This window comes from Anas platyrhynchos, chromosome 5, assembly GCF_047663525.1.
Source record: "Anas platyrhynchos isolate ZD024472 breed Pekin duck chromosome 5, IASCAAS_PekinDuck_T2T, whole genome shotgun sequence".
Taxonomy (NCBI): Eukaryota; Metazoa; Chordata; class Aves; order Anseriformes; family Anatidae; genus Anas; species Anas platyrhynchos.
The window spans coordinates 10,824,603-10,848,695 of record NC_092591.1 but is presented as its reverse complement, the minus strand read 5'-3'; the positions used below and the strand labels follow the sequence as shown (position 1 = coordinate 10,848,695).

General features: G+C 47.0%; 1 protein-coding gene across 2 annotated transcripts; it reads right to left on the bottom strand.

Moving 5' to 3' along the window:
- Window positions 1-583: 583 nt before the first annotated feature.
- On the bottom strand, window positions 584-23,189 carry LOC101792387 (exocyst complex component 3). 2 transcript variants are annotated; one of them, XM_013103043.5, is made up of 12 exons: window positions 22,625-23,189; window positions 20,419-21,013; window positions 18,548-18,665; window positions 15,329-15,403; window positions 13,519-13,619; window positions 12,670-12,762; window positions 11,482-11,614; window positions 10,769-10,879; window positions 9,126-9,281; window positions 5,962-6,083; window positions 4,567-4,752; window positions 584-2,520 (listed from the first exon to the last, which is right to left on the bottom strand). In XM_013103043.5, exons 1-11 carry the CDS (start codon window positions 22,905-22,907, stop codon window positions 4,572-4,574), a joined length of 1,968 nt encoding a protein of 655 aa, XP_012958497.4. In that variant the 5' UTR covers window positions 22,908-23,189; the 3' UTR covers window positions 584-2,520; window positions 4,567-4,571. The 2 variants fall into 2 exon arrangements, with proteins under 2 accessions (XP_012958497.4, XP_012958498.4); XM_013103044.5 differs by having other exon boundaries at window positions 18,548-18,662.
- Between the last annotated feature and the right edge of the window lie 904 nt (window positions 23,190-24,093).

The following is a 24,093-nucleotide window of genomic DNA, read 5'->3' as shown; positions in this document are numbered from 1 at the left end:
CTGACCTCCCCAGGCAGTTTCCCCTCTGCTCTCCCCTTCTGTGTGACCCAGGACCCCCCACTGCCTCCCCTCCCGAGACCCCTGGGGGCCTCCCCACACACCATCTGCTCGCTCCTGGAGGCTTGCGGGTGGCCGAGGATGTTCCTCCCTCACCATCTGCTGGGCCCCCCTCTCCCCATCCTCTCCCCAGAGAGCGCCCCAGGTCAAAAAAACCTCCCACATGCCACCAGAGCTCGACCTCGTGCACAAATCTCCTCGCCCCAGGTTGTCTTTCTGAACTGAAGCCTTTATTTGCTCTGTCCACGACTTAATGCCATGCACAGGGTGGAGAAATTTGCCATTAAGAAACCGCACGGAAAGGGGTGTTCATTCTACACACACGTGCAGAGCAGGAGATGCCACCTGGACACCACACGCCGGTGGAAAGCCAGGCATCCCCGAGGGCTCCCAGCCCCGGCCAGCCAGCGGAAAATACCCTTTGGTGCCTGTGAATGTCAAACCCAGGAGATGCATGCAGCAATCAAAACGTCTGTGGCAGGAATCTTTCAAGTGCGGTGGAATTATTTTTAGACCAGACGCGATCAAAATGTCAGAGGGGTTTTTATTTATTTCCTCTGGAAGGTTCGTTGATTGAAATTCCAATAAACACAGGCTGACTCTAATCCTGTTGTCACAAAGTTGGGGCTGTAATCACTTCCTGCCCTTGAAAAAATGTGCAATTAGGCAGCACAGGAGGATGAATGACCCGGCCTGCCTGACAGGGCCGTCACTGCTTCAAGCGCAGCACTGCACATGGTGACAGGCACCCACCACCCCACAAAGCCCTCCCGCACCCACCCTGCCAGGCTGCAGCTCCTCGCCAGCCTCACCGAGCCTTTCCATGTCCTGGACATGTGTAACTGAACCATGCAGGGCAGTTATAAAGCATGAGAGGTGCCTCAGTTGGGCCCTAGAAGCAGATGTGCAGTCAGGAAGGGCAGGCAGGCCATGGGCGTCCACCCAACGCTTTGGTCCTGCTTTTAATGACGGATTACTATGATGCCCAACTGAGAGCCCACAGTGCTTCCTGGTGATTCAGCCTGCTCCTTCCTGGGCCTGTGACTCACATGCTCAGCGCTGTGCCAGAAGCAATGCTCATGGCAATCAGAAACCTGCTCCTGCTCCCTCAGGTTCACAGGCCATGGCATGGCATGGCATGGCTCTACAAAGCATGGCAGTACCCACACAGGCCTGCACCAACCCACAGTCCCCAAGCCAGACATGTCCCCATCCTCACAAACCAGCCCCTCTTCTTGTTAAGCAAGAACCCCTTTTGGTGCCTGGAGATGAGGGGGAGAAACTGTGTTCGAACAGGACTCAGAAAAGCACCAGCACGTCTGAGGTAGCAGAGCTTTTTCGCTTGTTTACACGGCCAGAGAAGAGCAGGACAGTAATGACCTAAATTAACACAATAGCAAAGGAGGGCCTTGAACCAAATCCAGCTCGGAGGTTGTGGCCAGCCCATAGATAACTAGAAAGAAAACTTGGTGTTTTCCCCAGAGGAACTGCCTATTTACATCTGAAAACAGCACAGACCTTGCCCAGAGGCTGGGACAAACAACTCCTTTCACTGCCCACTTCCCATGAAGCTTTCTACTCCCTCTCCAAAGGAGCTGCTTTCCACAGCAGGAGGAAATTTCCAGAAAACTGAGGTATAAAAATGAATGCAAAACTCTGCTCCAGAGCCAGCTGTGAAACTCATATGAGATGAGCTCCCCGTCCCACAGCCAGCACAGCAGGGAGGCTGCCGTGAGCCATGTCAGGCTGCACGCATCCTACAGCCTGAAAAGAAATGACACAAGGCCAAGTGCTGTCCCCTGCTCCTACTCTTGGGGCTTTCAACCTTGTTTTGAGAAGGGAGAGGCTGCATTTCCCCCAGGCAGGCTGCCCCCAAAGCAGATCGCAGCCTTCGCATGTCTGGAGCGAGGGAAAGGGGCAGCCCCCTCAGCTTTATGGGGGCTGGATCCACGTGCCCGAGCCCACAGCCCCAGCCTGCCCCATATCCATGCTCCGTGCTCCCATAGGCTAGGCAGGATGTCCTGACAGTGGGTCCTGGGTCATGGGGCAGGTTGCAATGCCATGTAACCTGCTAGGACACTGCATGGTGCAACAGTCCCTTGTTACATGGAAGACTGTGTGAAACAAGGGAGGGAAAATGAAAATTTGGCAGGGAGGAACTTTCCTCCTCTACGCACCGTGGTGCCACAGCCTGGAATAACCACCGGGACTCTGCTAAGCAGCAATCTCCAGGCAATTTTGAAGGAATGTCTTTCTGCCATACCCCAATCATCTTCCACCTGGACTTTGCATAGATTAGGATTTGGGCTGTGTGGTTTTCCTGCAGAAGCGCAGGAATTCTGTCTTCCATAGCTGCCAGGCATCTTCGTGCATCCGGCTGCACTAGTCCCCAAAGCTCTCAAGGAGCTGTGATCGCAGATGCTGCCACATGGGAGGGAGAACCTCGTGTTTCTCACAGGGGGCCTGAGTGGAAGAAAAAAAAAAAAAAAAGCTGTGTATTAAATAGCACTTATCAGAGCACTTGCAAGAGTCAAATGGCAAAAACATCCCTCCTATTCACAGGGTCCTGAATGAAGCTGTATCAATGTTTCCATGTTGAAAATCTCCAGTTCCTCGGCTGCTCTGGCTAATGCAATCTGTGGGCCCGCAGCTGTTGGCAGCATCCCTGTGTCTCTCTGCCCACATTAGTCAAACCTTCTCACTCCTCTTCTGGGAGGTCATTTCATGCTAACACCAAACAACCAGTGATAACAAGTTCCCAAAGTCCTCCCACCTGTGTCTACAGAAGGGACAAATATGCACAAATATTGCATGCCTGACTGGGAAAAAGCAGGTGATTTTTAGGGGCTGGTGTACCTGCAGGTCATGCCCCAGTGCACGGCCACAAAACAGAGGGGACAGGATGGAAGGGGACAGGATGGAGGGAGGAAGGTGACCTTCCTTTAAGCACATCCCTCCCGCAGTTCACTATTGCTGCTACCTGTGAGCCTGGCTGAGACTACCAACCTGTGCTGCACATATGCTTCCACCGCACTGCAGCACAGCCAGTTCTGAGATTTAGGGGCCTATTTACCCAGGGGATTTCAGCAAATAGCAGATTAAGTGATTTACAGTGTTTTAAAAACATGTTCCTGAGTATCTTTTCTAAAGCAAAGGTGGTGCTATGGGTAATTTCTTTAAAGGAGGGTGTACAAGTGGGTGGCTGATAGCGAGTTAATTATATCGGAACCAGTTTTCATTAGGAAGGGAACGTGTGCTTGCTTATTGTTTCTCTAATTGCTTTCTCTCCCGGCTAACAGGGTAACCTGCTGTCTGCTTGTGCCTGGAGGCCCCAGGTCAGAGCTCTGTGTAACTCATCCTTGATCTGCTAACGTGGGAACTATAAATAAATGGTGACACTGGAGAGCAGAGGAGGAGGTGGAAAGGGACTGTGTTTTCCAACCTGAGGTACTCAGTCTATTCAGCTTATCCAACAGAAGGTGACTGATAACAATCTGTAAATATTAACTGAGAGGGATTTCTGGTATGAGAGGGCTCTGGTCTGGCAAAGATTAAACAAAATTATCTTGCTCTGAGCTGGAGCAAGGCAAATTTGGACTAAAAAGAAGCTACAGATTATTTAAAGTGAAGCAAATGGCTGCTTGCTCTCCACTAAAAGCTATTTTTAAACCATGAGGACCTGCTTAGTTTCAAGATCTGATGCAGCTTGCCACCTAAAAAAAGTAATTTGTGAATGTGAAAGAATCACTTGGGAAACCCAAAGGACTGACGTAACGGCCTTTAAAGGTGCCTGGTGATTTGGAGATCTATGAACAGGACTGCAACACGCAGTACAGACTGCGCATATAGAATGTATAGAAGAGGTTGCAGGTGCTCCAGATGAGCCCGGCAGTTCACGCTGAGGCAATTTAAGACATTACAGAGACAGCCATGCCTCTGACCTCTATCCCTTCTGCCTTCTGCACTTACCTCAAGTGCCAGCAGCACAGCACAGCCATCTGGGCAGGATGGAGCCCAGTTTGGTTAACAGAGCTCTCATGGAGAGGGGGAAGCTGTGGGGCTGACATATCCCTCCCCTCTGCACCAGGGACAGCAGCAGGGGAGCCTCTGAGGGGACAACCCTTCCGAATTCCCCTGCCAGGCACCAGCGTTTGCCTGGCTGACCCTGCACATGGGCTGGGAGGTAGAGGAGGGGATGCTGCAGAGGAGCACTTCTGCAGGGAGGCACAGACAGGAGGGAAGAATGAGGAGGAAGAGCCTTGTCTTCTCCCTTGTCCTTGCTGTAACCTGAATCACACGTCTGAGCATTCAGTTCCCCGCACTGCCTACAGCGTGATGCTTCATGACGTGGAAATTTGCAGCTAGAAAGAGGGAAGTACAACCAGTGTATATAGCAATAAGGAGCTCGGGGAGGTGATGTTACAGCCATAGGCATTCCACCTCCCCATAAGTAGGAATGCCTTTGCCTATGCACGTATGCATGTTACCCACAAGCACACACACACCTACCTTTGTTAAATACAGAAGCAGCCACAGAGTCCATATTTTCTAGGTTTTACTTCTATATCTGCAAAAAGCAAGGTTGCTTCTGACTCTGTTTCCCCACAATTATCGTGAAATGCCTTCAAGAGAGCAGCTCTGTCTTCTCGGCTGAGCGAGTCTTTGATGTCCAACACGGCACTCAGATGTTCTTCCCTTTTCCAAAGGATAAAAGGGCAGGTCAGTGAAAGAGTCAAGTTAAAAAGCTTGCTTCCTATCACCTGGTATTTCTGGGCCAGACCAACACTTGGAAGATGCTCATAGTGCTTTTTGACAGCCTTTGTATTATTTGTATTACCTTTTCTTACCTCAGATGGAGTTACTTTTTGGTTATCTGAAGGACTTTAGGATTTTTGTTCTACATATCATTGCTTTGCTGAACCAGGCCATGACTTATCAATATGATTAACAAGCAGGGAAAATGTATCCACAGCAAACACAGTTTTAAACCCACAGACATCCACTGAGATCAAGAACAGTGCATCTACTCACACCAGAATGCTCTCCACTAAGAATTGGATCAAAATAATATTATTCTATTTCCTTTGCACATACATATACATAGTAAGTATACACATATATTTATAGTAAGAGAATACAAACTGTTCTGCTGCATCAGATAAATATCTTTTTAGCTCAATATTGCATCTTCCAAAGAAACAAATGCTTAGGAAAAGATTATAGAAAACAAGCCAAGCATAACATGATCTCTTTGTCTTTCTTTTTTTCATTTCTGGCAGTCTGCAGTTAAGGGACTTCCTTTGCTGGGGGTTATATCTTGACTGTCATGTCAAATAGGCACTGAGACAATTATCTACCACAAATTGTCTGCTCCCTGTTTGAAGCTATTCACACGATTGGCCTTTAGAGCATCCTGTGACAGAGAGCTCTACACTGTAATCATGTTAACTTGAAAAATACAGTCACTAGCAGAAGACATCAGAGCTCAAGATGGATGTGATAAACAACAGAATTTGAAAGAAATGCAGTTAGCTAAAATCTCATCTTCCTAATAAAAGTTGGGTTTCATTTCTGTTAACAGTTTCCTGAGAGAAATGGCAGTGTGTATTCTTGCTGAATGCACCTAGGATTATGTGGAAATAGCAATAGCTAGAAGAGGACTGGTGAAGTGTTCAACCAAAAGCCAAGTGCTTGGAAGTTACAAAGTACACAAGTTAAGGATGGTCCTGAAATCTAGATTTGGCCCACACGTGCCAGTGCTGTAAAATGCACCAATGCAGCCTGCAAATTGCCCATTCAGGCACACTGCAAAGAGAAGATCTCACAGGACTGATACTGCTATAGATCTTCTGGTGGCAAATAATCATTCAGAAACAAAATTAACCAACCTGTAAAACACCTTACCTTAGGTCGGGAAATTCTTTGAGAATGGGCAGCAAGGCTATTTTCATCCCCTCGGCATCGGAAGTTTGAATAAGTTCTAAAATTGCTTTTATGGGATCCTTGAGGGCACCAGCTGCGGGACCCTGGGGAGAAAAGCAAAGGTGTGTTCAGAGCTAGGGAAGCAAAATACAATGTTAAGGGTGGCTTCACATCAGACTCAGGATCTCACTCCATGGATTCAGAGTTCTGCAGGACTGTCTGTGCATGTTTTCCCTCCTGGTTAAAAGAAAAGAAACCATGGGTTGCTTCCAGGGTGGCTCAGTGACTACCTGCAGCAGCACAGAATTCCCTTCTGCAGTTCCTTTTCCAAAGCAGGCCTTTCCCTACATCTCCTGTCCTCTCTAAGCCTTTCTCACTCTTTGGGAAATGGTTTCCCTCCACAGATAAGTACTGCCCTGTAGCTGCATGACAACAAGGTCTGCTGGCCAGCATCTGACAGCATTTCTGCTGCCCTGGAACAAGCCCAGGGGCAGAAAGTGACCTTGGTGAGTAGGTGAGGGGACACAGATCCTGTAGCAGAAAAACAACGGGAAGCAAGGCTGGACCCTGTGAGGGGTGTGAGCATGGATGGTAGATGCTGTGCCTGGCCAGCTCCCTCTAAAGCAGAGCACATGGAAGAAGAAAAAAGCCTCATAAATCTAGCAAGAAATGCACATCATTTTTAGTAAAGCTGGGGAAAACAGAATGTGGATGAACTGCCGAGAGAGAGCTTCAGGTCTTGTTCACATTTTTCATTGGTGTGGTAATGCAATTAAATTGCTTCTCTGAATTATTGATGCCGTCACGTCAACAGAGACTCCGTGACAAAGCAAACCTGGAGAACGGGCTGCCAAACTAGGACAGAAGCAGCCTGGGTTGCCCTGATCTCCATGGGGCGTTAGAAACAGCAGGCTGGATTCTCCGTGCAGCTCATCTCTGCATTGAACATAAATCAAAAAAAAAAACACAACAGTAATATGTGAAGACAGCCTTCTCTCTCTTCCTCCGCACTGCAGGCACACAGCATGTCTAGCTCTGCACAGTGCACAGGCTGTACTCAGCTCCTCATGCACCAGTACTGTAAGGCTTCATACTTGGCAAGCTCACTATTACAAAATGCTAATTAATTAGAAGGTGTCAGATTTTGTTAAGCACGATATAGACAGGAAAGGTCCGGGGTAACCAGCGTGCAATCTAAAAAGACAAAGACGAAGTGTCTTGTCAGCAGCGTTTAGGTGCCTTTGACATGCACTGCTCTTAGGAAAGAAGCAAAGTGTTTCCTAATGTTCTGAGGACAGAGTGGAAGGAAGAGCCTGAAGAGAGGGCAGAGCAGGGCAGGGAGCAGGTGCAGCCTGTGCAGCAACTGCACAACAAATTCAGCCTGCAGAAGAGCACAGATTTTGCATGCGTAACCATGTCCCTCATTTGACTGAGTATCAGGCTGTCCCCTGCAAATTGCTTAGGAACTTCCTCCCCGAGATTTTTAGTGCTTCTACATCAAGTAAGAAAGAGGACAGAGCAGGGACACAAGGAGAACAGCACTAATGGATGAAGACTTTTTTCACCAAAGCAGAACACGGGGTTTTCTTAGATAATTAGATTTCTCATATCTCGTTTACATTATAAAACCAGCTGTCCTTGCACATATCAACCACAGCTGATGCTGAGCACAGCATTACTGGTAAACTTCAGAGTTAACATGAAAAAAATCCTCCTGCTGTTCCCAATGCCCTGATTTCTCAAGGCACTGACGTGTCTGTGCTTGATCGCTCTAGGAAAGGCAGATTTGCAGCTAACAGCACCGGCAGCTTCCAGCTTTCTGCCATGAAACTAATGGATTAATTGTAATTAGCCTGAGAGTTTTTCAGAGGAGCCTACAAATTATCATTTTGATTTCATTTTATTACTTGGACAGAGTCAGAATTTCTGACAGCTGACTTGCAGCGGGTCTCATATGGGAGGAAATCGATTTCTAGTCCCGAGCACTTGAATTCATAAATCATCAGAATGAGTCAGAATTTGTGGAATTATTAAAACCAATACAGCCGTGAGTTATTATTGGCTCTGTTACAACTAAGTCCTGTTACCAGACTGCCTTTGCAATGGTTACTGCAGTGCACAGTTCAGCTTTCCTATGAAGTGCCCGGGCACTCTCAGCCTGCACTTGCAGAAGAGCTGTGCCAGCGGGGTGCAGGCAGTCCTCCTGCTGGAGCAGCCGCAGAGCAGGCTGTTGGTGTTGCAGTGCCTGCCCTTGGAGAAGCAGGCAAAGCATGTGACAGCACGGTGTGCCAGCTACACAGGATTGTGAATTAAGTGAGGAGGCTTTCTTAGGCTACCAAAATTGCTTCTGCAATTCAGACCTAGTGTTTTTTCCACATTTTTTCTTCAAAGGTGTGGATATGCTTTACACCCTACCTATCCTTTTTGCGACACACCTTTACCTCATAATGATGCGAGGTGTTCACCTCAACATGAAGATTCACTTCTCCCTGCAACCATGACCAACCACAACAGCATCGTGTGGAAAAAAAAAAAAAAAAAAAAAAACACAGAAATGGCCATGCAGTGACCAGCCCAGCTCTGCGAGGCTGAGACAGAGGCTTCCATGGAAGGGCCTGCAGGGAGGAAGAGGCCAGAGGGACAGATAACAACACAGATATCCCATGTCCAAGGAGGGGTAGCCATATGGGGCAATCCACAGAGAAGGTGAAGCCCCAGAAGCTGTGGAGCAGCTGATTCAGTTCATCATCCCAGGCTCGAGGGAAAACATGAGAGGGGAGCACAGCTCTTGGGATGCGCAGGCACATTGCTCTCCTGCATACACACAGCAAGGCACAAAGAGCTTGCCTGGGGGAGCTGACAGCTTTGGAGCTATCTTACCAGCTTAGAGGAATGTGGCTTGTTCTTATTTCAGTGTCAGGAGTGTGAATCTTGCCTGCTCCAGTCACACATTTCAAAACTATAAACTAACAGCTTCTGGCAGATCGGGAGGGCTGTCTTCCAGCACATCTGACTTTCATTTCTGTGAAGCTAAATGCCATTGTGGTAAGACCTCTTAAGATTTTCTTTTGCCTTCAGAGCCTTTTCCTCTTCTGGTACTGATCTGGATGACAGAGGGCATACCCATAACCATATCAAAGACTTACTAAGCACTCTTTAAAGATGGTTTGCAGCGTCCTGTGATCTTCTTCTATCTTGCTGACAATCCTCTTCCTCTGCTCAGAAGATGGTTTCCTGGAAGTGGTCAGGAGGGCTTGCACATATTCTGCAATAATGATGATGTTCACGGACTTGACGAGGGCCTGTTCCAGAGCAAAGAAGCCCAAATTAACTTCCCTGTACTGAGCAGGACAGCGAGCAAGCAGCAGACCATACCCATAGGATTCTGACTAATGTAGACAGGTTGCCCATGTAGATGGGTGTCCCGTTTCACTGCTTAAGCGTCCTTTCAAAAAGCCTGGTCTAACACATGCAGTATGTGGATGGCACCGATGAGTGTGGAGACATCCAAACAAAGCAATGGGACCAGGTGGCAGAGCCAGAGGTCACATTCCTGCTCCAGAGCAGCAAATAACACTTAGCTTGGCCCCGAGCTAACCATCACATAGCTTTGGGATGGACTGCAAAGCAAGATCCAGCCTCCCTGGAGCATCCCTGCTGGACACATCTCGGGGCCATACCCCTGGGTACACAGCTGTGGCTGGGCACAAAGAAGTCCCAGGAGCACTTCTGAGCCACACACAACCTGCAAAGAAACCTCAGTGCTAAGGCCGTGCAGTAACTGCAGAGGGAGGCAGAGCAAATGTCTCTAAGGGGAGATGGGCTGCTGCACAGAAAAGCCATTTTCATTAGCAGTGGAAATCAGACCGGTTTTAGGCTGCGGTCCAAGGGTACAGGAAATCCCCAGCCCTGCCCAAAACAGACAAAGCAAGGGACAGACAGCTCTGGTGTAGCGCTCCACCACTGAGCTGCTGCTTACCGCAGCACTAATGTGACACAACGTCCAGGGACAGGCCCTGAGCAACATCAGAATGGCTCACAATTTTTCTGTTCCATTACCTTTTTCCACATTTCAAAATGTTAATTAAAATCAGCACTAAGAAAAAGCCTGCAGACCACAGAGGGTAAAAGAAAGGGAGCTAATGCCTAGTGCTCCATATACAGCACAGCAGCAGTGAATTCAAACTCTGTGCACAAGGAGATACTCCAGGTACCAATCTTCCTAAGGGCCAGACTCTAGCATGTTGTGAGACACTAGACAAATTGTTTAGGCTACCATAAAAGTGAAAAATGTAGGTACTCTGTGCAGTTGTACTTTGCTAACCCTGACTGTTTTATATGTAACTCTACCCGAGAGACTACATCGTCTGGGGATGTGGACTTTTCACCAATCCATGGTACCCTTCTACCAAAGGGATAAATGTGCCTTACTACCAAGCTTGAAGCACATCACAAACCATCAGGATTCCCAATATAATGCTACTGGGGCAATGGCAGTGTCAGACAGCCCGATGTTCCCATATTCAGTTTCCCCCTTCCTTCACGTCTTGGTTTCTCTGCTGAGATTACAGGAAGGTCCTAGCTGTCCTGGTGAAGTAGATATCCAACCCTGAGGAACTGGACTGAGACCACTAGATCTTGAAAAGCCCTTTTAGTGATAGACAAAATGGTAGTTTGGATTAATGTGGAAATACTGTGTAATTTGGAAGTTCATGGACTAGTTTTAGTAATTTGCTGAATAATATCTCCTTCTTACTTTCTTACTTGTGTCTTTATTGTTATTTCTTACCTCATATATGTCTGTTTTTTTCTTCCCAAATGCCAAAAAGCTTTGCTTTAAGGATTCAAGGATGTGGTTGAAACCACTGTCACATTTTCTGAAGTGATCCTTCAGTGTTTCCTGAGGAAAAGGGACAGAGTCAAAGAGTGCACATGTGGAGACACCACACAGGCTACAGACGTGGATTACTCTGCTTCCGCTCTTTCTGCTCTCAGAAGCAGACTCCTCCGCAAGCTGCAGCATCCTGTTCCTTCATGTCAAAGAAAAGCAAAAACATGAAAGACAGCAACAATTCAAAATCAGGAAAGATGTATTAAGTTCTCAAGCCCAAACCTAGAAGATCTAAAATCATGAAAAAATGGTTAGCAGTAGCTCTAATCCTGGGTAAAACGTATCTGTGTGATATTAGCTCTGAATTATCACTGCTCCAGGAAGACACCCAGCTGCAGGGGATGAATAGGCAACAAGTGGAGCTCAACCCTTGGGGTCTGGGTCCCCAGGGGAAGCATGGGGTACCTATTTCTAGCACAACCGTAAATACTACAAACAAGTGGAACTGGAAAAGATGAAGCTGTCAATATGCAGCTTCAGACAAGGCTGAGGAGGGTATTGGCCTGAAGATCAAACCATGTTTTAATCCTTTCCAAATTGGGGCATGAAAGTGAAGGGGATGCTTGCCCAGCAGTATGAAAATATTCAGTGCTGACATGGGTCTCCCATACCTTGACTTTAGAAGTGACTGTCTGCAGAAAATGCTCTGTAACCTCATCTTCCATCCTGTATAGAAATCCTTTCACCTTAGCATCCTGACCAGTGCTGGCACTGCAAATGTGTGTCAGCTTACACCAGGCGGTTCTGTACCAAAACCAAAAAGGGATATGGAAAAAATTGATTAGATCACATCAGGCTGTTCTCTCAGATCAAAACTCTGCCCACTACAACCATCATGACTGTCTGGATGTTTGGATATTTGGCATGTGTTGGGGTGTAGGGCAAGCACAGGGTCTCAGTGACCCACAGATACCTACACGTAGTTTGTACAGCCCACATTAAGATGCTGTCACAAGGACATGAAAGCTCAAGTGCATAAATACGCCACTTGTACCCATCACTAGTGAGCTTAGATGAGTAAAAGTGCTGGGATTTTCAAAAAATGAGAAGGCATTAAGTGGCCTTGACAAAGAGAGGGTTGGTGAGCATCCTGTATGCCTTTGACACCCTGCAAATACAAGACGAACAATTACATCCCATCAGAACAGTCTTCAAGTCAGCAAAACCTTGCTAAAATGATCACCAATTTGAAACCAGACATTTTACTTTCTGGAAAAGCTCATCGTGTAACTTCATTTTCAGTATCTCTGTGAAAAATTACATAAAAGAGTCTCATCAGTACTCAGTTAGGGATCCAGCAGCAGCAATGTGCACATACATCAAACAAAACAGCTACCGAGGCTCAAGGCAGCGCTCCAGTGTCGAGGAAGCGCTGTGCATATGGTGGATCTGGGCGTTTTGCTGACTCCAGAGATCCTCAGATAATTTTACACAGGAAGAACAGAAGCAACCTTGTTTTCTCCATTGCTGCAAGCACTTCTGAAATTAGCTTGTAGGTGCAAACAGCCTCCCCCAGCCTTCTGTGCTTTATTGCTTCCCTCCTTCCTAACAGCCCCGGGGAAAGCCTGGTGCGTTCGGCAGGGTTTCATTCAGCAAAGCACTTAAGCCTGGGCTTACCTTGAAGTACGTAAGCACATGAGTCTCAGCACAACATTTACGAGGCTTTCCTAACGAGGGAGAATCGGGCATGGGAAGGGAACCACAGCACAGCACCTGGCGGGGCTGGCCAGGATGATGTCCTCACAGAAAATTCAGAAAATTAACTTTGCCTCCTGTGGCACTGGGGTCTGGTTTCTAACCTGAGAATGCAGCAGTTCTCGAGGATCCGTAAGCTGCTGGAGATCCCAGGGCAGCCATCAATCTGGAGAAAGTTTCTTACTTCATTTTCATAGCTAAATTAAAAAAAAAATAATAATAAAGACATATTTTTAAGCTGGTATGCTCTGTAACACATCTGGCAGCCAACAGGAGAAGTATTCTGTGGTTACTTGTATTTTTGCTGCACGTGGTTTCAGTCCCTGAGGGGGCACCTCGAGCAGGACAAAGATGGTCTCTGTCCTGCCCAGCTGGTGAGGAAAGAGAGCACAGAGATGGGATGGGGACAGCCCTTGAACTGCCTGGGTGCCACTTCTATGGATTTAGAAGCAGGAGATTTGTCTTATCATTGCTGTTGCTGCAACACTTGCTTCTGGGAAGCAACTCGGGCTTTGCTGATAAAGCTGCAGAACAGTAAAAGCCTCAGCATGCGTGCACAACCCACAGCTATTGACCACTTCCTCACAGCTTCAGGCTCACAAACAGTTCCTGGACAATTCTGATTTACAGGAATTTCCTTCCCATTATAATGTGCAGAGCAAAGATCTTAAATCTCATCTCATTCTGAAACGCTTCATCTACAACCAGCAGCATTTATTAGCAATTACTGCCTTACATGATACAAAGGGAGGGAGAGGCCTAAGACTAAAATGCAGACGAAGGGAGCCAGAAGAAATGGTGAGAAAGCAGGGGATGAAAACAAGGCACGTGTCTTCTGAGAGCAGAGCTCTCCTTCTTACAGGGAGCCAGGAGAAAACACCATGCCTGGGAAGCACAGGCAGGGTAGGAAGGGCCATGCCTGGCCCTCAGCCATGTAAATAGCACCCCCTTACCTCTGCAGGAAGCTCAGGCACTCCTCCAGGCACACAGCTTCCACCTTCTCGCTTAGGCTCTCGCTGATGTGCTGGGCAGCCTCCATCTTCTCCCTGAGTATCTGTGGATTCAAGGCAGGAGAGGAGAACGGGCCAAAGCTATTTTTTTCCTTATACAGTGATCAGGAATGCATCCCATCCTTTGCTCTCCTGCAAATCCCTCTGCCTGCTAGGGAACAACTTCTTTTTCAGTTTTGTGTGACTGGAAGTATTTTTAGGAGCCTGATTTTAATGCCTGATCCTACAAATTTGCTACCACTGCTTTTTCTGCCATGAACAGGGTGGTGTAAAGTCCTGTATTTGGGAGAAAGTCTATCCCCACAAACACTCTCTGCCACGTCCAGCATTGCAGCTCAGAGCACACCAAGATCTGCTGCCCGTGGGGACACCTGCGGGTCTGTGCTCCTCTCCCTCACAGATAAATTTGGGTGCAGCCACCAGAAAAGATTAGGCAGCCCAAACGGTGTGCCCAGGGCCTCTGTGGGGGATGTCTGAACAAGGCAGGTGCCCAGTGCCCAACTCCAGCCCTCAGGCCTGGCACAGCGCCGTGCTTTAAGCCCTGTCTCACCCCTCTGGCCCCGTCTGGTGGCCCAGGTGCCTGCAGCATTGGGGCTGTGCCAGACAGCCCCAAACCCATCCCACAGCGGGCAGGCTCAAGCAGGTGGCAGCTTAACGCCATCCATTAGTTGCTCCGTGGAAACAAAAGCTTGCAAGGGGAAGAGAGCCAGATGGATAAAGGCAGCCAGATGGACTTGTGTGCCGTGCTCTCCCGATGCTCTGGGAAGCATCAGCGCGAGACAAAGGGTGGCTCACATTGGGAATGTATTTTTCCACTGCTCACAACAGATGTAAAAGTTCACCAAAAGGGACGGGATAAAACACAGCTCCCCGAAGTGTCAGGAAACCACGGATGATGAGTTTCCACATCACCTTGTTCGTTTGCTATCTGATCTTTAGGTGTCAGCCTGAGAAAATTGAGGAGGCAGTAATTTCATAACAGTTGCCAATTTATCCAGGCTTTTTCATCACCTGCTCCAGAGCATTCGAAACTGCCAGCTATGTACACAACACAGCAAAGCCACCTGTGCTGAGACATGGCCAGATGTTGGAGATACGAGGACGATATCCTCATATCAGCTGATACGAGGGCCGTGTCAGCTGGCCCCAACCTCCATCTAGCATCACTTGAGTCCACACGTAAACTCCAGGATTTATTTGAAGCCTCCTGCAGGTCTGGATCCAAATGCCGCCTGTTCATAAATCTGCAATATGCTTCTGCGATGCCCTTTGAGCAGCCAATTTCGTTATGCTCTGGAGTCATCCCTCGCACTGCCTAACCAGCAGGGAATACACTGCCTGCCTTTGCACTGCCAGATGAGGGGATCTGCCACAACCCAGCAGCTCTCTCTTGTTTTATAAGAGCACTCTGCTGCAGTGCAGAACTCACAGAGGGCGGACTGGCTAACTTACACCACCATTTTCCTTAGGGTTAAGTGGAAATCCAGGTGTAAATGTAGCTTCAGCATGAACCAGCTAATCTCAGGTTCATCCTTTCCTTAGTTAGTTTAGGTTTCCTTACACATGCGCAAGAGAAAAACAGGTTTGGGGGTAAAGAGATGGAGTTTAAATATGGCAGCTAACTTGCAAGGTTGTTACACACTGAGCTAGACCAGGACAAGCAAAACTGGATCTTGCCAAATACCTACAGAGTTGTGAGCAACAACGTGACTGCCCCAAAGGGTGTGAGCTTTTCAATTACCCCCCAGCTTACCTGAACAACTGCAGCATCTGCACAAGGGGTTTTCCCAATCTCAAAAGCTTCTTCCAGGGCTTTCCCTACTTCCTTCTAGATACATATATGTATTAAAAAAAAAAAAAAAAAAAAAAAAAAAAAAAGCAGTTGAGATGTTGAGATACAATGGTATTTATAATGAGTTGGGTTTCCCAGCCTCTCTTGTTATGCATTTGGACTAGATGAATTTCTGCCTCCGTTTTTTGGCCGTCTCATTTAACCCAAAGCTTGGCGATTTTCCAGCTGACCTAATAACATTGTTCTGCTTTGTTCTGCGTTGTTTGTTTGAGTTTAAAAGATTTGCAGCTCCCTTTCATCCCTGTGTCAGCTCGGGTTATCTACAGCTTTCCCTAGTTAGCTTAGCTCAAATGAAGGCACCCACACAGCAAAACAACATTTAGACACAGCGCTGCGCTGCCAGCTACTGCAGCTGAGATTTTCCACCCTTCCTAGCTCCAGCCAGCACCCACATGAACCAGCCAGTACTAATTAAAAGCATTCCTTCACTTGAGCCAGGGACGTGTGAGTGCAAATAGGAGTCGGGTTAGTGTTTAGAGCTACTGTCACAGAGAGATGAGCTCCATGAGGCTGCAGGATGGGAAATTTCCCAAGACTTGGCTGGCTTGTGTTATTTTGAATAGACTATAAAAACAAAACTAATGCTGCAGAGAAAGGGCTCATTGCTTAAAACACGATCTGACCTTCATAGAGGCTTTAAACTCAAAAGCCAGGCTCATTTACTCATTCATTTCTGCATCTTTCGCCAAAGAAATAGAAAGAATGTACAGTCTGACATTCCCCTTGTGTCTTTGTTCTTTTCTGGCTGATGAATTAGGAAATTTGTGATTGTCACTTAAGAATTTCATCAAAAGTATATTCAAAACAACTGCTCTGCCATATTCATTGAAAAAGCATTAAACAAAGGCAAATAAGCAGTTGTAAACAACCGAAGGAAAATTCCTCTCTTCCCGAGCGCTGCTATCACCTGACTGTGGGCAATTGTGTCAACGTGATGTGCTGAAATAACAGATACCAGCCGGGCTGCACAAACACTTCTAGCCTGCCCCACTGCAAAGCGAAATGCGTCAGTTAAAGCCAACACAGAGGTCTTGTTCCATAACGGGACAGAGCACACATTTAGTTAATCTCTGCAAGGCAATGACTTGTTGAGGCAGATCAGGCAGTGTCTGAATTAGCACAAGGTTGCCCATTTTTAGCCCTTGCGGTGCAACTGGCAACCCAAAGCTCCAGCATGGAGGGGACCAAAACTTCTAATGTAACAAGCAGGCCCATAAATAACCTCCAGCTTCTTCCTTGTCCTCCCTTTCTGACCAAGATGTGGTACCTCGTGCTGTAAAAGCTTCAGGTCCACAGACGGCCAGCCCATCAGTGCTAACGGCCCAGCCAGCTGCTGCCTCTTGGAAAACACATGGGACTGGTTGTGCTTTAGGCATCTCTCATCTGTCAAATCACCACTTTTTTAAAAACATGCAAGAATTTAACATCCTTGTGACCTCTGCCTCGTTACCAAATGTCAGAATTGGCTAAGATGTTCAACACGTGTGGGAGCACACCACTGACAAACCAGCAGGCAGAACTACTGCACGGCCTTGTTCATTTGGTCCTGCCATCTCTGCTTTTAGGCAGAACCAGTTTTGAGCTGAGGCCGCAGAAGCAGGGGACAGAAGTTCATTTTCCACCTCTCAGTATTAAAATGAACCCTGATGTCTCACTGGAAGGTTTGTCCCTCGCTCGTGCCACATTCCCCAACACATAAGGACGGGGTGACTCATCAACAACCCCGTCAATGGGACCGTAATTTTGGGTTCATCAGCTCTGCACCCTCGAAGGCATGCAGGCCCCTTGCCCGAGAGGTGTCACTGCTGAGGTGACACTGCCTGTACCCAGAGCTGGCCACGTTCCCCACAAGGAGGTTTGGAAGTTGTTTGGAAACCCACATGGCATTTGAGCAGCCAGCACCCTCTGATGTGGTCACAGCTTTCATCACTTCTGCTGAAAATGCTTTTAGTTTGCACAGGTCCGGGGCTGGCACTCCCCATGACAAAGCCAGGTATTCACAGGCAAAGGAGGCTATTGCTTATTCTGCTCAGACTCTTCCCATTTAGAAAAATGTCATCCATTGAAGTGGCAAGCCCAGCATTGTATGATTTACAGTCACAGTTACACATTATGATCACTCAGAGATAACTCAGGGTATTTGCTCAATGTCAGCTCCCTATGTATTTGGAGTAATGAGGTGTCGAACTATCCTGGAAAAAGAAACTGAGGAATAAAGCAGGTTTTATAAGCGATGCTGCTGAGCCGAGAGAAAAGACAAGCACTGTTTTTCCATATGAAGTGAGCTCAGGTCCACAGAAGACTGAAATTCTTCATCAGTGTTAGTCAGTAGCTTGGAGGCTTTGTCAGTGACTCAGTGGCATGCTCTGAGATAACCTCACCGGCACTACCCCAGTGTAGTCATTTCCTTCACTGAAATATGTGCTAAAAACAGCCCTTGAGAACATGTGGTCTTCCCCCGGGGTAATAATTTGAAGCAGCCCATGGATGCTTAATGTCAAACACTGAAAGCAGTAGGTTTTAAGCATATTGTCACCAGCTGGCGCCTCTACTCCCATGTTTATGAAAATCTGAGTGGGAAATAGACTTGAGGAGAATCTCTGCAGCTTAGAGCCTTCCCCCTCAGGTGATTCAGCAGTTTGCCATGGAGTTTCCCCTCCTTTGCTCAGGGAGGGGGGGGGCAGGGAGGAATAGAAAGGGAAAGTGAGAGAGAAGATGCCTGTGGTAACTTCTGGTGTTGCATTTGTAGGCTTTGAACCTAGAAGGCCCTGCTGAAATTGCCAGACACCATGGTTTCCTCTGGAACTCCCCACGGTTGTAACACATCTCCCCTGCTTTGCTGGTGCACCACGTGCCTAGAGGCTCCTCAGAGGGGGAGATTTGCTGAGAAAAGGAGATGCTGCAGCCCCTGAACTGGGGTCATCTGTGGGACTGCAAGGCAGGATGCCTGGCTCAGACCTTACAGAAGGGCTGTGCCCCCTGTGCACCAGCTGCATGTTTTTTTCTTGTGCTGGGCTCAGGAAATAATCTTTGTTATAACCTCAGCGGTGCCAGTCTAGCAGGCTGGAGAGGGCTGCGAGGGGGTGAGTACAGATTGGGGTAAAACTACTGAGCTCTTACCCGGGTGACTGCAAGTAACTTTTCCTCTGTCTTCAAAATGATCCACACGAGACTCTGTACATCAAGGGCAAGGCTGTGCTGGGAGGTCTGCCTGGGTCTCAGGCACATCCCGCTGCTGCTGCATGCAGAAAACAAGAGCTCAGCTTCCCAGTGACTCGCAGCCCTTCTCCCACCTGGCACCCTGCTCTGTGCCCCTGGCTCCCCCTGCACACAGCAAACATCCAGCAGTGTTTGCAGCCCTGGAGCAGCCCCAGCACGGCTGAACATCTCTTTCATACCCTTTTGCTGACTATGCATTTTTTGCTGTTTCTTTTCCTCCTTCCTATATTTGCTGCCCAAATTATGCTTTTTGCTGTCTGTTTCCCTCTCCCCTTCCCTCTCCTGCTGCTGAATTCCTTCTTGGGCTTGGGCAGAGCTATGCAAGCCCACTTCCAGACATGCAGAAATTTACAAGTGTAAGATATTCCACTTGAATGGAAAGTGGTCTATAGCAAAAAGCACCTATAGATGAGGATAATTGCATCTACACATGAGCATTAACTAAAGTTGTAACTGTATTAAGAAGAGTCCAAATTGTTAAGACTGTTGTTATTTTTCCTAAAGTCAGTCTGGCATCTCTACTCATTTCCATTTTCTTCACTGTCTTCTGACCCTAACACAGTCACAGGCTGCTCTTGCCTTTTTTTTTATTTTCTTGAAGAAATACAGCATTTGCATAACACATTTTTTCCTGTCTCTGAGCTTTTCTTTATATATTTAAATTAAGTAGTTATTCACCTCCAATTTCATGTAAGTTTTTGATATTTCATCAATCTGTTAATCTTATCCAAAGCCAAAATTTTACCATTTTAAACCCGTAAAAGTAGCAGTAGAAGGGATGCATCCTGGCCTCATGTCTCCCACGTCTCTGAGGACAACAAGCACCAATGTGTACCCATCACCCTGTCCCCCTCCTGCAGGATTAGGGGAAGAGCCCATCTGATGAGCTGATTATCAGCTGCCCAGGTGTTTATGGTACAATTAATACAAGGAACAGAGAAGCTCTAGGTGGGGGTGGAAGCAGCCAAACAAGCCAAGGCACTGAAAACTAGTAGGGAATCAGTAGATTGGAGATGTTAAGTAGCAAAGTAACCATGAACACGGAGAGTGAAACACCTCATCTACCATTGCAAAACAAAAAGAAGTCACAAGAAAGCAAAGTAGCTCCAGGCTTCAATGACACCTGCAGGAATTCTCGGTGGAAAGCTTTGAATTTGCATTGGGCCAGAAGGTCCCAGATGTGCTGCTTTTCAGATCACGGAGTAAGCCACAACCATTTTCCCAAACTTGGGTACGAATTAAATGATCTGCTGTATTTTTTCCTGTGGCCTGAGTGCAGGAAATATGGAAAGAACTGGTCAGACTACAAGCCAGATAAAACAGCGAGTGAGCCAAGGAGACAACAAAAGAAGCCCACAGAGCGTAATGCTGACATCAAGGCAAAAGTAAATTATTCTGGAGTAAATGGAGCATTCTGGAGCTTGCTAAAAAAGGCTTAATAGGAGAAAAGAAATTCCTGTCAGCTTGCTCAGGAAAGGAGGGCTCTGTGCACATGTCCAACAGAAGTCCAGCAGAGAAATTGTATCTGCATACATCAGGGAAAACCCTGCGTCCAGTACAAGGGATTTAGACAGAGGCAGCAGTACAACTAAAAAGCTTCTGGTTCTGAAAGAACAGGAGATAGAACAGGCACTGGGCAAATCTAAACCCAGCAAGATCTGTCTGGTTTTATGCCCTGAAAATCACTGCATTAACAGGAAACAGGGATTGTGCTCAGAACTGAAGAATAGAGAGACACAGGAAACCTGTAGAGGATAGTCCTTCAGACATACCTTTTGTACATCTTAAGGCACCACTCATAAACTACAAGACATTGGCTGAAGGTGCAGTGCCTATTGTCAGTAAGGGTGGACAGGTGAGAGGACAGAGAGGCATGGCAGCACCGGGCATAGGTGACGAGCAGTCCTGCTTCCCTGAAGAAACCGCTTTTGTGTTCCAGGTTGGGAAGAAATGTTGTTTCCAGCTGACTCAGGTGCTGCTTTAGTGCAGCCTCGTCTGTGTTACTTGTGGGAACAAAGCGGGGAATCTGGGCTGCCATGTACTGTGTCAGTTTCTCCTCCAGATCTTTCTTCCAGAAGTTTGGGTGCCAGGTGGAGACGGACTCCATCTCCTGGTCACGGCCAAGCCACTCCTCTTCCTTCTGCTTCTCCCACGCCAGCGATTCACCCACCGACTGCAGCGGCTCCAGGAGCACCCTGTCACTTCCATGGAGGGCTTCTCCCACCACGGCCCACATTCGCTCGGCCAGCAGCATATAAAGTGACTCAGACTTCCCCACAGCATCACTTGCAGAATGCTCCAGATCAGAAATACAATTACAAGCTTGAAAAAATTTTCCTTGCTCAATGAATTCACAGACGGTTTCCTCTGCAACAGAGAGAGCAACAGCTCAGCTTGACGTTTGTTCACTCCTCTATAGGACCCATCGCTTTAATATCCACATATTGAAGTATATAGTTCACAGGTAGCCCAGAAAGCCTCAGAATCTATAAAAAAATCACCTCCCTTACTTAAGGCTTAGCACTTGCACCTCTCACTTTCCTCAAGGGAAGCACTTTTTCTCTCTTCCTTTCTCCTTGGGGCTATCTAAGCCTGCAGACACGTCTTCTGCATCTTTCTGTGACCATCCCAGATCCTCTCATGGGCAATGTGGGTTTATGAACGTCAATCTTTCATTAAGGAAAGTACATCTGGGCCAGAACAAAAGCATTACAGAAAGGACATCTTCTGAAGGAGCACACAGCTGAAAGTCAAGCCCAGCAGGAACCCTGGCAGGACAACGTGCTGCAAAATCTCTTGTAAGACCTCTCCCTCCTGCTCACAGCTTCCCACAGACGCACAGTGTGGCACTCGTAGCAATGCAGACCAGGGCCCTCTCTTTACCAAGGCTCTTGAACTAGGCCAAATAGCTGCATGCACTACTTTGTCCAAAGGTGAAAATCAAAATTCAGGCTGGCTGCACTGCATTAGCAATGGGAATTCACGACTTTGGTGTCTGCAAGAAGCCGTGGCGACCAAGCCACTGCTCTGATCACCAGGCACACTGACAAGACAGCGAATCTTTAAAGTTCAGGAGATGAAAAGAGAAGTTTTTCACTGCTGCTTGCTTCCAAAGCATTTACCATCACACTCAATCCGCCACTCCTCCAAAGAGTTAAACTGATCTCACAACAGCTGCACAAGGCAGTAGTTTCTTTTCCTGTGCCTTTTACAGATGATGAAGCTGAGTAACAAAGTGTTAACAAGGTTTCCCAAAAGACAACTGGAACAGAGCCCAGAAGAAAACTTAAATTTGATGAGGACCCATGGAAAGTTAAGCCAGGACAGAAGCAGTGAGACACTGAAATCAATTCAGGATACAGCTTTGGTTGTGCTTAGAGCAAAGCATGAAAGAGCATTAGCTTAAATTATCTTTCACACGTATCCTAGCTTTCTTCTGTGAAATAACGTCTGTGTAGTTAGAATTAAATTAAACAGGGCTGAAGGGAGGAACATGACACAAAACGGGGACGGGTTTAATGCAAGGATCTCCAGCAAATAAATGGGGAAGCTGCTCAGCAGGGGGCTTGCAAGCTGCACTCACCCTGCCTCAACACATGCAACACATGGAAAATGTTTCCTTGCACAATTAACCCGTGTACAACCCACCTCCCCCTGCCCATCTGTGGAAGAACAGCACAGTCACACCCTACAAGGGTACAAGTCAGACGTACATCATCCTTTTTAGAAGATGCATCAGGAGTCTTTGCAGGGATAATCTAGGAATGGCAAAGAGAAATACTCATGAGGCAAAGGGAAAGAAACACAGAAATTTCAGAGGAAAAAATGTACAGCTGAAAATGGACAACAAATTAGTTGAAGGATGGTTAGGAGAACACTTGTATCAGCTGTTCCAGAAACTAAAGAAAACAAGAGTCTGCAGAGCTGGAGGAGGCTGAGAAGGTCTAGGACTGGAGACGGAGATATCTTCAAGGTTACCTGCAGGCGTCTCTCCCTCCGCTTCCTTCCTGTTTGTTCCCATCTTCAGCAAATTCCCAGCCACATGTTCACTTTCAGCCTTCTTTGCTGCTATCTCTTTCCCACTAGCCACAGCCTTTAGTAATTTGCCTGCTACAGTTTTTAGTTTTCTTTTTCTCTTTGTTTCCAGCTTCTTTCTTTCCTCATGCCCAGCCTTGGGAAGCATCCTTGCATTTTCACCTGCCCCTTTCTCCCACTTGTCTCTTCCTGTGAAGGTCCCCCAGGAATACATCGCCTTCCTCATGATCCAAGCAGATCCAGATACTGAAAATACTATAGGAGAAGAGCGATAGCAACTCCTCTGTGCAAGGTGGTGTTTCAGGTAGAAGTTTATCAGCTACTTCCCAGAGAAGTCATTTATCCCCAGATTTTTTTCTCTGGGCAGCTACAACCTTCGACTGCCTTCTAAGAAAGCTAACCTGTTTCCTGCCCATGATGAGTGAGGAAATTTTTATAGGCTGCCAGCCCTGTTATGTAATCTTTCTGTTCTAGGAAAATAATGTCAAAAACCTCATACACGATCTAACCACCAGCAATGGGGGAAAGCCAGTGGAATTTTAATCGTTGTATAATGACTAAAACACGTCGCCCGCTGCCAATTATTTCAAAGACAAGCCTATCGGTTTAAGAGAGTTTATTATTAATAGTTTCTATGAAGCACACGTCACGCTCTGCACACACCATGTGTGCCAACTCTACGTGAGCTGTTCCCCTGTGAGGACATCACTCCTTGCTCTGGAGCCAGGTTTTTCCCCACCTTTCAGAAGCCCAGTGTTAGCCGAGAGGGAAGTGAACCTGCAGAGGAGAGGAGATGTGTTGGGTTTCATGTTCAGCAGCACCCTTCAGAGGAGATAAGGGTGATCTCAAGCTTATGGATTTAACAATTTTCCAGCAACTACACACAGAATTATTTTATATTTATATATACATAACTTGCATACCATTACAGCAATCCATAGTGAAAGACAAAGGAGATTAATGCCCACAAGGATCGTATCATTAAATCCTGAGCTGTTAAAGGTTCTGATCCATAATCCTCAGAAAAGATTCCTTTACAGAGAATGTCATTTAAGCCCATGAGCTCAAATTTAAAACATATTTTTAAAAGCCCCAGCACTGCTGTAAGAAAGACAATACACGTACAGATAAGCTGAAATGCTGTCCTAACCATGCTGTTTGCTAGACAGTTGCAAGCAGGTGGTTGGGTTTTTGTTTGTTTGTTTCTTTGTTTTTATTTTTCCTTTCCATTACTGCAAAAATAGCATCAAGAATGTCAGGATCTTTATTAGCTGAGGACAGTCTTGTATTAGCCATTACAAGCTGTTCTTAATCAAAGCCATACAGTATTCAGGAATGATTGGGGCAGTATGAATTTAAGGGTTAATTTTTCTACAGAGCATCTAGATTAATGAGAATATGTGCAGTCATGT